This window comes from Primulina huaijiensis, chromosome 7 (assembly GCF_012295235.1).
Source record: "Primulina huaijiensis isolate GDHJ02 chromosome 7, ASM1229523v2, whole genome shotgun sequence".
Classification (NCBI taxonomy): Eukaryota; Viridiplantae; Streptophyta; class Magnoliopsida; order Lamiales; family Gesneriaceae; genus Primulina; species Primulina huaijiensis.
Genome location: NC_133312.1, coordinates 5,044,348 through 5,059,502, shown reverse-complemented (window position 1 = coordinate 5,059,502; position 15,155 = coordinate 5,044,348). Strand labels below are relative to the sequence as shown.

The 15,155-nt window shown below is 36.1% G+C and overlaps 2 protein-coding genes across 4 annotated transcripts; both read left to right on the top strand.

Moving 5' to 3' along the window:
* Positions 1-3,526: 3,526 nt before the first annotated feature.
* Positions 3,527-6,458, top strand: LOC140981712 (plastidal glycolate/glycerate translocator 1, chloroplastic-like). Its single transcript, XM_073448124.1, has 8 exons — positions 3,527-3,918; positions 4,035-4,350; positions 4,826-5,087; positions 5,206-5,321; positions 5,405-5,514; positions 5,798-5,975; positions 6,070-6,199; positions 6,298-6,458. Exons 1-8 carry the CDS (start codon positions 3,604-3,606, stop codon positions 6,446-6,448), a joined length of 1,578 nt encoding a protein of 525 aa, XP_073304225.1. The 5' UTR covers positions 3,527-3,603; the 3' UTR covers positions 6,449-6,458.
* Positions 6,459-8,313: 1,855 nt separating this feature from the next.
* LOC140981427 (U-box domain-containing protein 4-like) lies at positions 8,314-13,754 on the top strand. Of its 3 annotated transcripts, none has more exons than XM_073447822.1 (5): positions 8,314-8,430; positions 9,716-9,994; positions 10,201-10,317; positions 10,443-12,461; positions 12,556-13,754. In XM_073447822.1, the coding sequence occupies exons 2-5, from the start codon at positions 9,716-9,718 to the stop codon at positions 12,610-12,612; spliced, it is 2,472 nt and encodes an 823-aa protein (XP_073303923.1). In that variant the 5' UTR covers positions 8,314-8,430; the 3' UTR covers positions 12,613-13,754. The 3 variants fall into 3 exon arrangements, with proteins under 3 accessions (XP_073303923.1, XP_073303921.1, XP_073303922.1); XM_073447820.1 differs by having other exon boundaries at positions 8,333-8,504; XM_073447821.1 differs by having other exon boundaries at positions 8,333-9,994.
* Positions 13,755-15,155: the final 1,401 nt, after the last annotated feature.

Genomic DNA, 15,155 nt, shown 5'->3' with positions numbered 1-15,155 from the left:
TTGGGGCATTTTGATCATTACAATAAAATTTACAAAATTAATCCATTATTTTAAAATCATATCAAACATCATGTTATTTATCCTACCATACTATTAATCTATATCTCTCATTTTTAATCACTCTAATTATTAATCATTTACTTATCATATCACACGTACCAAACGGAGCCCGATTATATTAGATTAGAGTGATCCAATTCCGTAAATATCGAGACACATTCGATGTTGTAACTCGTATCTAAATCAAACCCCAAATTATGAATATCGAGGACTCAAAGCTCCAATCTTTGAAACCTACAGCTAGGGACAATTTTGAAGGATATCCATAGGGGTGTTCAAACTGCGGATAAAATCGAAAATCGAATTTTATAATTTGGATATAAATGTTAAAATCGAAATTTATTTGGTTCGGTTTTGGATTATATATGTCAAAACCGAACCGATCGAAAAAACCAAAATTTCATTAAATTAATAATTTTATTTTTATTATATGTTTTTTGAGACGATATCAGTGAATGATGAATTATTTTGAATAATATTTAGTTGATTATTGTTTATGTAATTCATTTAAACTTTATATTTAGATGTTTTACTAAGAAATCATGTAAAAAGATAAAATATTATATTTTACAATATATTTATCTTATTAATTTAAATAATTGTATCAAAACCGAAATAACCGAACCATTTCGGTATAAAACCGAACCGAACCGAACCGAATAAAAATGGTTCAGATATCGGATTATATATTTGTAAAATCGAAAATCGAAAAAATCGAAAACTGAACCGAACCGACCGATGAACACCCCTAGATATCCATGTCTTCTTGGACGGGGAGCGGAACCCATTCATATGATCCTAATGTGCGAATGGTAATCGGGCCATGACGGTTCATATTCTTCACAGTAGAAGTATTGAGAATACAACCAAAGTCTCATATTGGAAGATCAAGAGAAAGATTACAAATTAATATGATGGAATGATAGGTATGAGTCATTTTGAGTAATGATAAAAGAAATAAAAACCATTATAGCTTAAACTCAAAGTAGACAAATATCATACCGTTGTGGAGATATGTGACTTTCATTGTACAATAAGTTGTATTAGAGCCAATGTCGAGATCGAGTCACGCGAGTGGAATTCTCGGATACTTAAACAAAATATGCGAGAGCTCCCTATAAAAATCCTTGAGCTCTCGAGATGGGTGATGCTTTCGATATTTCTGCAAGGTATGCGTCCCCAACGCAGTGAAGAAGAATGATCTCAATTGCAGGACATGTAGACTTGAGGGGAGTCCCACACCATGAATGGAGACCTTTTTGATAAAGAACAAAAATAAAACCTTTAGAACTTATGCTCAAAGTGGATAATATCATATAATTGTGGAGATATGTAGCTGTCATTGTACAACAAGAATTGATGTTAACTGTGATTAACCTTAGATCGCGATTCCTGGGAACCCGCACCACATCGAGATCTTGCCGTTAGTCGACTCCTCTCCCTTGTTTGAATTCATTGTTTAGTATAATAGAATATAAACAACATTTTATCATAATGTTGTGTATTAGTTTTCTCGTGTTCAAAACACAGCGTAAATTTTAAAATTTTTAATTTGATATTCAAATATGTTATTTGAATACTCGTATGATTTATATAAAATAAGCATCCATGTGACGTTGTTTTACTTCGGCATCGGTCTAATTTCGGACCGGTTTTCCTCATTGAACCGGTCAACGACTTCTCTAATTTCTTGGATACGACTTCGGTGATAATGCGAAGTAAAATGGTAATCTATTACTTCACGTGCGTCTACTTCGGCAGTTATCTACATATTACTTCGTTGAATATGCGAAGTAAATCAAGGAAATTCTACTAGTGGTAGTATTCCCTACGAATGATCTTCTTGAAATATTAAATCTCCAATCAATTCAACGACTGGAATATTTGTTCCTCTTCTAAATTACACTAGAAGATTTAGAAGAATTTTATCGTTGAGATCAAGAAACTAAAAAACCGACTCAAACCCTAAAATAATTTTAAGCTTTAATTTAGATGGCCGAAATTTTTGGAGAATTTTTTAGAGTTGATTTTCGAATATCATGAGTATGGAGGGTAGGGTTTTGTGTCTCCTTTTTAAATCATGAGTTCTTAACCTAGTTTCTTTAATTATAAGTTAATACTTCCTTAATTAAACATTAATGTGCTTAGTTAATTAATTTGACTAGACCAACTAGTTTAATTAATTAATATATCAAAGTTCATTAAGAACTTTAATTATTTAACAAGTTGGACTTATACTTCTACAATATACATATTCCTATTACATTTAATTTAATCTTTCATAAACTCAACATTTGAATTTAATAATTTAAACTATCAATTTTCATAAATTCAACTCCTCGAATTTATTCTCTCTAAATTTTTATTATCATAAATTCAACACCTTGAATCTAATATCTCATGATTCCTTTTCATAAAATAATTGCATACATCTAGATTAATCTAGGTGTGTTCAACTGATATTTTGTTCGGTTTTAGATACAAATTCAAACCAAATCATATTGTATCAATTATATTTCTAAATAAATTAAAATTAATTCGAGCAACCATTTTTAATTTAATAATATTTCAACAATTTCATAAAGAAAAGAATAGCTTTCGTCAAAATTAATTATAATTGAGAAAGTATTACAATTATTTTGAGTAGCAGTTGAAATAATATATTTATTTGCCAAACACAATGTACTTAGCACAAAGCGACAGTGTAAAGATTTCATATTTTCATCTTATAATAGGTTAAGATCACCAAAAGGCAAAATAAATAAAAATAAGTAAAATTACCGGATATTGGGTTATATCGGATTTTGGGGGTAAAAAAAAAAAGAAAGCTATTTTCATTGTAAATAGACCAATGAACGTGACTTGTATCAGGAGCCTAAGATTTTTTTGGTAAATTCTTTCATTTAGGTTTTTGTATTTTTTTTCGTTTTTGGTAAATTTTTGTTGTGTCAATAAAAATTTCAAGGCAAAAATTTGTGTGAGACTGTCTCACATGTAGTATTTTATGAGACATGTATCTTATTTGGGTCATCCATGAAAAAATATTACTTTTTATGTTAAGAGTATTACTTTTTATTGTGAATATCGGTAGGGTTGACCCGTCTCACAAATAAAGATTCGTGAGACCATCTCACAGAAGACTTACTCGAATTTCAATTAATTTACATTGTTACTCTCTGCTATGAATTCAAAGTAATTTACATGGGCATATAATATTATTATTTCGGTAAATTGGTGGTTTGAAATCCAAAATAAAGACTTGAGCATATAAAAACTTGAACTTGAATGCGTTTCTTGGATATGGGTCATGTGGCTGGTAGGGTAACGCAGAGGTCAACGAACAAAACTGTAACTTAAACACGACCCGGGAATCTGTAACGTTATACATAATCCAATCAGCACAATTTAACATCTTCCGGGTGAAACTCATCTCTTTAGTTCCCGACGTTTCATCGTGTCCACACAAATTTCACACACACACCGCTTACTCTAAGAAAATGTTAACTCCTCCTCTGCAGCACGTTCTGCTTCTCTATCACTCCCATGGCCTCCATTTCTCTGTTTCTTTCGCCTTTTCTTGTTCATCGTTGCACCTACAACGGTGTTATACCCAATCAAGTCCGTTTGGCTTCTGTCAAAAAAGCCAGAAAAGTCTGCTCACAAGTGTTTTCGGTTGGAGCTCGGAAAGCAGACGACAGTTATGGCGAAGTGGCTGAAACTCTGCGACCCGTTAATGCTCTTGGACCCGATTCGAGATTCTTGGTTTTTGAAGCTCCTAAAACACATACCAAGAAAAGGGTTGCTGTGAAATCCTCTGGATCAGAGACTGGTTTAACTTCTGGAGGAGTTCAGACAATGGTAATCGATGCATAAGTAAAGGTTCCTTCCACAGGAGTTCATTAGATAGATGGGATGGCTTAATAAATAGAAAATGGATTTTCAAATAATTACGGCCTTGTTTGTTTCTTTTTCAGGTTGTAAAGCTGTTGCATTTGGTGGTTTCGTTGGGGATCATAGTATTCATGGATAAGCTATTGAAGAAGGCATTTGTGGATGCTGCCATTAAGTTCCCAAGTGCTCTATTTGGGATGTTCTGTATATTCACCATTTTGATTGTTCTTGATGCCATCATCCCCAAAGCAGCGACTACCCTGCTCGAATTTTTTCAGCCAGCGCTTCTGTTTATTCAACGGTGGCTCCCGTTGTTTTACGTGCCTTCTTTGGTGGTTCTGCCTCTTGCTGTCAAAGATATACCTGCTGCTTCTGGATTTAAAATCCTTCTCATTGTAGGTATGTGACTAATCCAGTTAATCTTAGTTCCGAATTCAGATTTCTGCAGCTTGCGAATCTCGAGTTAAAGTCATTATCCTGTGATATTTTTTATATGGTGATCACGTTTTAAGACAACATTCAGCATTTCAGATCAAGAAACTCCGTTGGCATTTGTAGCTTGAAATTATATTCTTTTTCTACTAGTTATGCTGGGAAGCAACAATTGACCTCAACTATCCTATGCGGTTGTGGATACAACTACTGAAACATAACATTTGAACTTTTCTACAATTGAAAATATTACGTTATCTTGTTACAATCAAAGCCAAAGTTGTTCGAATTTAAAGTACAACCGCTGCAAAACATTTGTTCAATCTAGGAAAATAAAAGACTTCTTTCTTTCGAGCATTGCATCTTTAACCCAATAAGTCTGGCTCATTCCTGCTGCAAACAAATGCATCACACTGAATTTTTTCTCTCTACTTTACTGCAGTTGGAGGTTGGCTGGCTTCACTGTCTGTGGCAGGTTTTACGGCTATAGCAGTAAGAAAATTGGTTAGGACAGAAATGATACCAACCGAACCAATGCCTAAGCCTTCTCCCTTTTCTTCACTCGAATTATGGCTTTGGGGCGGTATTTTCCTCGTATCATTCGTGTCAGCCTTTTTCTACCCCACTGCACTTGGAACCAATGCTAGAACATGCCTGCCATTTCTCCTCGCTTCTACTGTTTTAGGCTACATAGTCGGTTCCGGGTAACTGTAACAAGAATTTGCTCAATTCAACATATATATATGTGTGTGTCTTGGTTCTGTTTATGTGTTTTTACCTGTTATGTTTCTCAGATTTCGGGTCATTTTTTCGGGTTTTTAGGCTACCGACTCAAGTGAAAACGGTTTTCCATCCCATTATTTGTTGTACGCTCTCAGCAGATTTAGCGGCATTTGCTTATGGAAAACTGTCAAATTGCGGGCTTAAACCTGTTCTTGGTAACGATCTAACAAAAATTTCATGCAAAAATTGTGGTTAAGGATAGGTAATATATGTTTTATGGTAAAAATTTAAATTACAGGTTATTACCTTACTAAGGCTTCATCGAATCCTGGAGCTGGTGACCTTTTAATGGGATTTCTTGGATCTGTCATTCTCTCCTTCGCCTTCTCAATGTTCCGACAAAGAAAGGTAACTGATCCTCTTGCAATATAATCACGCGTACTGAGTCTAATCCTTTTAGGTACCAAAAGTTTGCCTTAAAAAGCCAAAACCATCCAACAAGCTCGAACTACTAGGTAAGAGTTTCCCCGTGGAAATTCAGGCTCAGGGCCTGCTCCACTGGTCGGTATAACCGACAAAAACATGCTGCAGGCAGTCAAAATGTCCAAAACCCACGTTTTATTTCACTACAAGTGCTTAAAATAGTCACTGATTTATATCTTTTCTGTTTTTTTTAAAAAAAAATTCACAGCTGGTTCAGAGGCATGCATCAGAAATATTCACCTCAGTCATAATATCCACCTTGTTTTCTTTGTATTCCACGGCTCTCATAGGACGTCTAGTCGGCCTGGAACCGTCCTTAACCGTCTCAATCCTACCCAGATGCATTACTGTGGCACTTGCCCTCAGCATTGTGACTTTCTTTGAAGGTCGAAAATTTACATTATTTCTACACTTTTAACTTAAAGCCAACATTTTCTCAATCGATCTGATCACAAAAAATGCTCCATTTTTGTTTTCAAGGTCCCAATCCATCTCTCACAGCTGCTGTAGTCGTAGTAACTGGACTTGTTGGCGCCAACTTTGTTCAGACAACTCTTGACCGATTAGGATTCCGCGACCCCATAGCACGAGGAATAGCAACCGCATCAAGGTACGAAGATTCAATATTTGATTCATATACAGAGTGATCTTATATATATATATATATAATCATCATGATCATAATAATATGTAAATTGTTCTGATCAGTGCTCACGGATTGGGAACAGCTGCGTTGTCAGCTAAGGAACCCGAAGCTCTTCCATTTTGTGCAATTGCATATGCTCTCACTGGCATTTTTGGCTCTGTCATTTGCTCTCTTCCTGCCGTTAGGCAAAGCCTGCTAGCCATAATTGGCTGAAATAAACAAAAATCGAAGCATATATGGTATTATTTCTTTAATTTTTTTCGTTTTAAGTGTTGTATAATATGCATTCATTAAAAAAGGAAAAAAAAAGGGACTTTGTGGAAAGACCCTGCCTCGGAGAAAATTTGACAGGTCAAGTCAAGCATTATCATATGGATCAAATTGTTTTATTTTTGAAATAATTATAAAATCTTTCTGATAATTAGACATTTGAAACGTTTTATTTTAATTAAATATATATATAATTATAACTTCACAAAAACTCTAGTAGGATTGTCTCACGTATATAGATTCATAAGACAGTAACTGTTGGAAACTTAATTTCGATAGTTTGACAAATTGAGCGTAAAATATTGAACAAATTGATCAAGAAGACTGAAATGAACTGATCTAAAATGCGCAAACTATTGGTTGCTTAACTGAATAGTGGTGCGCAGAAAATCAACGGCAACTGAACTAAGCTAATTGAAGATTGTAGACGACTAGATGATCAGTTGGAACTGATCAATTACATTACAATCAGTTGAGAGCAATTAGTTTATCATATCGGCTTTGTCAAAACTGATAAAACAGTTTTACACGTCATCAGTTAAGGAATGTAACTATCAACCGACAAATTGTATAAAAGCATATTGCAACATGTAGTGAGAACGCCACATTTCAGCAATGATACAATGTACTACTGTCAGAAGAATGTTGACGTGGCAAACAACGGATATAAAGATTCAAATCGCATTCATTGTTATTGTTGGAAGCAAAGCCTATAAATAGCCAAGAAGAGCAGCGGAGAAAATATAACCGTTCAATTAACCAAGCTGTTATTCTGCTGAAATTTCTTCACAAGCTTTCTGTTCATATTCAAAAGATTTCAAAGCTCACACTTAACATATACATTCATAGCATTCAAGGCTATAATTTGAGTTTACAAGCACAAACACTTACTGTTATATTATTCGATCTTATAGAGATCAGTTGTGCTAAGTAGTTTCAGATCAGTCGAGTACTGTAAACTGTATCGAAACTAAGAGTTTCAAGTTGGTATTGTTAATTCCAAAACTGAAGTAGGTCTGTACAATTCTTTGTTTTGATCAAAGTCTTTTAGTGAATATCATATTTTCTAGATAGAAGGGGTGACGTAGGAGTGAATAAAATCTCCGAACATCCATAAATCTTGTGTCTCTTAATTTCAGTTTTATTCTATCTGTCAGTCAGTTTATTTCCGCACTTTCATTAGTTAACTGATCGACATTGACAAACAAGATTCCCGAGCTCAGTTTATCACTAAACTGACTCATTATTCGAAAAGAGTGTAAAATTGTCAAGTGTTTATTCATCCCCTTTCTAAACACTTTTTTACCTCCCAACTGATCCTATCACTAACGATAAACTCAAAAAAAATATTGGTTTAAAGATATTCGAATAATTTGATTTTATGGTTAAAGAAATTCGAAGAATTTGATTGCGCAATCAAATTCCCAAATCCTTTCATTTAAATATAGAAAACGTTACATTGATTTGAGGATGGGAAAATTTTCGTCCTCCATTAACCGACAATGTCACTAAAAATATTCTAACCAAACTCATTTTTGATGTTGAAAATCTTTTAAGTGTCCTGTCATAATCTTGTTTGAATAACGCTTAATTCTAGAAACATCATTCATTTTATTCAATGGAAAACAGCTACATAAAAATAAAATTTACGCAAATTTCCTACATCAATAATTTATATCTGAATGAAATTAAAATGTAAAGAATTCCATTACAATAAATATTATTCATCAAAGTAATAATCATTAAATTTTATTTAACTTTTTCTCGAACTTGTGCATCATATTATTTATAAAATANTATTGCTTAATGACGACCAGAGTGGGTGATCAATTTTACGTACAAGAAAAGCTCGGCCTTTATAGGTTTTGAATGAGTCAACATAACCCCATTCTCCCTTCTTTCCGCGTGAAGACTCCGAGTTCTCTGTATATTTTCAAACTTTCTTTTTGCTATTAGTAGTTCTTGATTGATATCCATTCTCTGGACGAGAGTGCCTCGGGTAATTTGATTGTTAATTTCATGATTTTGGCTTCTTATGTTAATCCATTTCTGGTGCTGAAATGGTGTTCTTTCTTTTTTGAATTTTAGTTATCTGTAATTCTGGCTATGTTGTTATTTACTGCTTATCAATTATGACATTGTCAATCAATTTTAGTGATGTTGCAAATGTCAAAACCTTGCTGAAATGGTGTTTCTTGATGATGTTTAATTATGGCACCAAAGTTTTCGTGCATGCCATGCATATATGGGATGTAGAAATCTAGTATCAGCTGATCTCTTCTTGAGGTCTATGGTAATGTAGTCATGCTATCTGTTGTTTAAGCCCGCAAATTCTTTCCTCGCACGACGTGATCTTACATCAGTGAGCAATTTTTTTTACCAGCAGAGTTTAGTGAGAATCTTGAAAAACGATCTTCACTTCTGTGTTTGATTACTTGATTTTATATAGTTGGAATACCATTTAAGAAGTGGGAGATTGGGGTGTGATCGATCGTTTCTTTCGATTCCACTTCCGTGTTTTTTTTTAAAAAATATTATTGCCTCAAGGAAAGACATTTCACCATTTCTCTCCTCCATCCTTCCTCCTATAAGCACCTTAATCACTTCTCCATGTTCCCAACTGCTTTCCTGCGTTCATTGTGTGCTGTCACCACAGCTCTCTTAGCCCAGCCGCTTCCATCCCCTGGCCTGATCCCCCAATATAGATTCCACGACCACTGCCTCGATTCATGTTTCTTTCTTCTGTTGGCAGCCAATTAGCATGCCCATATTGATCATATAAAGTTACTACCTCCTTGGGGTATGCAGTCTATCAGCAATTCATATGCAAAAATCTAGCACAAAAAATGGATATTTTTTTTTTGTTTTGGTTTTGTAGAATCATAATACGGAGTTCTAGTTATGTAATTCATTTTTGGACTGAACTCGTTTGGTTATTCTTTGTTAACTGGTTCAATGCTGCGTAGGGTTAAGAATGTGTACCGAGGGTGTTCAGTTAGCAGCTTATGGAATTGGAAATTAATATTTCGTCTTCTTGGCTAAATGGAGAGGTTTGTCTTTTAGGCTAAACGGAGAATTGTGCTTCTTTCTTCCATGTTGTATAGGCTGCAAATATTCGTGGGCAGCTTTAGAATCACTATTTGGAGATTTTCTTGGGCATTATTATTTTGAAGTTTTAAAACTGAAGCTAGTAGTCATTTGTTGTACCAGATGATGGAGATATCATTGCTGAACTTACTTCTCAGCAGCATCACTAGTCTTTCTGAATCAATGAATTATGAGAGCGTGAAAGATGAAATGGTTCAAAAATATCATCTGAGGGTTGAAGAAATATTGAAGTTGTTAAAGCCAATACTTCATGCCATTGGTGATGCAGAACTTGCATCGGATGAAGTGCTTGAAAAAGAAGTCACAGGACTCCGTCAATCTGTTGATGAATTGAGAGAGATATTTGAAAACTGGCAATCACTGATGAGTAAAATTTACTTTGTAAGTGATAAAATATTTTTATTTTAACTGTGATATGTTACATGTCATGGAACTAAGTGTGAAATCTTGAGCCCAAAAAACAAAGTTCGAGGCTGAATGGGAGGATTGTTTGTTTTATGCTGTTTTAATCATTAATTTTGCCTTTTAACCTGGTTAGAACTTCTTGCACTCTGATTTATTTTTGTTAATATTTGCTTGGTACCCAGGTTTTACAAGTTGACTCACTTGTGATGAAGGTCCGAACTCATGGTTTGGAAATTCTTCAGTTGCTGAAATCTGCTGATCGATGCTTACCATCCGGATTCAGTGCTGCATCTCTCGAGGTAGTGGCCGATGTTTAGTTCTTTTTTCCTTGTTAATTGTCTTAGTCTTACAAAAAAATCATTCAGGGACAAATTTGACACACGTTTTAACCTCTCGTTGTGATGTTTGTTACTGTTAATTGCAGCGTTGTGTTCATAAAACCAAGCTTATTGTACCTGAACAAACAACATCGTCAATAATAACAAAAGCTATTATGGATCATGTGGAGGGTTCTGGAGCAAGCCCAGAAAGCCTGGAAAAGATTGCTGGTAGCTTGAGCTTAAAGTCGAACCAGGAACTACTGATTGAGGTCGTGGCTCTTGAGAAATTGAAAGAAAATGCTGAACAGGCTGAAAAGACTGGTGAAGCCGAGCATATAGATCAAATTATTGCGCTGGTTACACACATGCATGACCTTCATGTGTCGATCAAGCAGTCCCAAACCTATAGTCCTGTCCCAATACCTACTGATTTGTTTTGCCCTCTGTCTCTTGAAATCATGACTGATCCTGTTATTGTTGCATCTGGGCAAACTTATGAGCGTGCTTTTATACGGAAGTGGATAGATCTTGGGCTTACTGTTTGTCCAAAGACACGGCATACTTTAGCGCACACAAATCTTATTCCTAATTATACTGTAAAGGCACTCATCGCAAATTGGTGTGAATCAAATAATGTGAAGCTGCCCAATCCAATGATATCTTTCAACTTCAACCCATCTGCTTCACGACTTGCAAATGCTCAGTACCATGGAGTAAGGAGGGTCAATAGTTTTGGCCCACCAGATGGGTCATTGGATCTTCCAATAAAGAATTCAGTATCATCAACTGAAACCCAAAGAGAGGGAGGATCTCCATCTCATCCTCATCCATTATCAGAGAATTCGTTGGCAGAAGCTGCTAAAAATGGAAATGGTTCAGACGTAGAAAGATTGTCCCCAAGAAGTTCTGCAGGCAGATACGACCACACAGGAGAGGGATGCTTGAACTCAGGTTGTCTTCTCGTGACATCCCAATCTAGAAATGATGCTGCTGGTACCGATGAACGGCCGTTACAGGTTCATAATCGAACTAATTCAGCATCCTGCACTCATTCTAATTCTATTACTCGTCAAGGAGAAGGAGCTGGCGATGAAGTGGGTTCACATGCGAATGCCCGTGATACTTCTGGAGAGCTTGCTGCAGAACCCCAACCTGCTTCAGACTATGGTACCGATGTACCTCTGAGAGAGCCTGATTTACTATGGAGGCAGGAGACAAGAACTCGTGGCCAAGCAATTCGGCACAGGCCATCCGAGAGATTTGTTTCAAGAGTTGTTTCTTCTCCTGTTGTTGATATGAGACCTGATCTCGAAGAAGTTGAAACCGAAGTTAAGAAGCTGGTTGAGGATCTTAAGAGTAGTTCTCTTCTCTCACAAATTAAGGCCACAGAAAAGATTCGGTTACTTGCCAGGCATAACATGGAAAACCGACTAGTAATTGCAAATTGTGGGGCTATCAGTTTGTTGGTCCATCTGCTCCGTTCATCTGACTTGACTGTCCAGGAAAATGCTGTTACTGCTCTTCTCAACCTCTCAATCAACGATAACAACAAGACTGCCATTGCAAATGCTGATTGTATTGAAGCCCTGATTTACGTCCTTGAGAATGGGAACCCCGAAGCAAAGGAGAATTCCGCTGCAACCCTCTTCAGCCTCTCCGTGATTGGAGAAAACAAAGTCAAGATCGGAAGGTTGGGAGCTATCGTTCCCTTGGTTGATTTACTGGGAAATGGAACTCCAAGAGGCAAGAAAGATGCAGCCACTGCTTTATTTAATCTGTCAATCAGTCATGAGAACAAGCCCCTTATCGTGCAGGCAGGTGCAGTGAAGTACCTTGTAGAGTTGATGGACCCTGCGTTTGGGATGGTTGATAAGGCAGTGGCCGTGTTATCTAATCTTGCCACCATTCCAGAGGGAAAGATGTCGATTGGTCAGGAAGGGGGGATCCCAGTTCTAGTTGATGTCATTGAACTAGGTTCTGAACGGGGTAAAGAGAATGCAGCTGCAGCTCTCCTGCAGTTGTGCACTTGTAGCAACAGATTTTGCAGTATCGTCCTGCAGGAAGGTGTCGTCCCTCCATTGGTGGCATTGTCGCAGTATGGCACACCAAGAGGCAGAGAAAAGGTGAAGTTAAAGCAAGTTTGTATAATTTGGGCTTACACCTCACACACCATCTATTCAGTTTCAAATGGAGTAATTTCCTGTTTACTTCTTGCAGGCGCAGCAACTTCTTCAGCTCCTTAGAAACAAACGGCGTGGCAATTCTCGGACTTGACTTTGATAAGAACTTCAGGGGTTATAGCATGTAGCTAGGTATGTAAATAGATTTCAGCGTGTAAATTCTACTGTGCAAACAATTGATTGAATACTCAAAATTTTGTCTTCTTTCCTTGTTCCCTTGTATATATTATTTCCTCTTCTTTCCTTGCGTAAAAAGAATTAAATGAAAAGATTTATTTATGAAAGGTTCTTGGAGTCCGGCGTGTTCCTACTTTTGTTTGGTTGACAACACATGTGAATTCCTCTTCGTTAACATTTCTTGTTCTTTTTACTTTTCTGGTATTCTACAATTTTCCACTGTTTGATGCAACAACATTTGATGGGGGTGTTTTGGATGGATACAACAAGAAATTCTTTTTACACTTAAGGTGGGCTCCTGAGTTTGAGACCTTCATCTTGACATAAAGGAGAACAAATTCATGGCAAATGAACAACCATTTCATTGTCCATTGGCAGAACTATCCATGCTCCAATCTCAATGTACAGCTAAAATGATTTCTAATGAAATTACCACACAAACCATTCTTCAATAACATCTAGTTACGTACACTAACGCTAGAATATCATAGGTCTCCCTTCCGTTTACTAATATCCGAGTATTTAATATGCATACAAGTTTGAGATTGTGTAGAACACCTGCGGCTAGTTATGTAAGCAATAAAGTTCACGGAGGAGATTCAACAATAATGTGGGAACAAGACTCAACAATATCAAAACCATATATCAATATCTTAAACTAACAGATTAAACAGGGAACTTGGGGACTTGAAATGAAATTCTTGACTGTCAGATCAACGAGTCGTCCTGAGTGCGGCCGCGAAAGCTTCCACGGCTGCCTTGGCCATCTACATTATGCATCTTTTCCAAGTTTGGTGTAAAGGATCTTGGCGGCAAAGGAGGAGCTGAAAACGAATAGCAAAGCAAGAGGAAAGCTTTGAGATGGAACATTGTGGGTGGTTTCTTTTGCCAAGGATAATGGATGATAAGAATATCATTTACTCATTTATATGGAAAAAGGGAGTTTGCTTTGCTTTGAAGGCAAATGGAAATAATTTCGCCACGCTAATTGTTTGTGTGGATTCTCCAACACTTTCATTGGATTTGCAACATGAAGATTACAAGACTCAAGAAACAATGTTAACAAATTCGAAGTCGATGCAAGAGATAACTATTTGTCCTTAAAACAAATTTGCTCCTTACATGGTGCTCACGGGATATGGCAACCGTCTCCCAAGATACAACGACTTCTAACTTGTCACAAGTTCCATAACCAGAAATGAAACCAACTCTATTTTGAGAAGAAAAAGAAGAATAAGTTCAAAATGAATACAATATGCTATCACACATTCTTTTAATTCAATCATCAATCAGATGGATCCATATGTAAATCAAAAATCACGAAAATGTGAAAAAGAGACACATTTTGATGACAAAGATCGATGAAAACTCGCAACTCTTGTCAAACAATGTCGCTTAACGGCTCACGACCTGGAAAATTACAGGGCATAGAGGGGCCGCTTAGGCACCCCCTTTGCATAACAAGAGGCGCCTAAGCGCCTTCCTTGGGGCCTGGATTTTTCTAGGCCGCATCTGGGAAACCGAGGAACCTCGTCTGAGGCGCCTCCCCTAACGCATGAAACAATCCGTTTCGAGTTTTATATACTTCTTAACTTAATTTTCATTCATTACGTTATAAATTTATCCATCAGTCCTCACATGAATGAAATTAATGCATTATGCACGTGATGTCGAAAGAGAGTTTACTCGAAAAATCTTACATCAAAAGATGTGACTTTTAGCTTTGAACCTTCCTTAGTAGAAATTATCAGATTTACTAGGCCACGAAGTGAAAATGATGTCTTGAACTTCTTGACGGTTTGTGTAAAACCGGACAATATTACCTACATGATAACTTTCTTATCATTTTCTTTTCGTTTTCGGTTGTATCCATTTTGGTCATGGAACACATTGTGATTTTACAAGTGTTTTTTAGAGGCAGCCCGTCCTCATGCTCACATGGGTGACTTTTATTTAAAAGTATCTTACCATACTCGACCTTTTACAGGTAAAATAATCATTACAAGTACAATATTTGACATCACTACATTGTTAGATTATAACACACATCGTCATAGAAATGAGAAGGGAATAAGTGTTAGTTCGAGTTTTCATAATTTTGTTGTCATATATCTTGGGATCCTTAATTAACAAGGTTTGATTGTCATTGAAAATTTATTATGTAGATTTTAAATTCATTCATATTGACAAACTATAGACTTGATCTATATCCAAATCTTTTTACAACGGATCCGTTTAGTTATCCTATTACTTCACTCATTCAAAAATGATAACATGATTGGAGATCAAGTTTAGTGATATTATGTCTTCTATGTATACGTCCTGACTTACCATAATTCATTCAATTTCTTGTTGTATTTTAACATGGCATCTATGCCTTAAATAAGGTACCCCAACCCTTCAAATTATTTTTGGACTTTGTGACATTTTGAAATCACACAAACTTTGAAATGTTTAGTA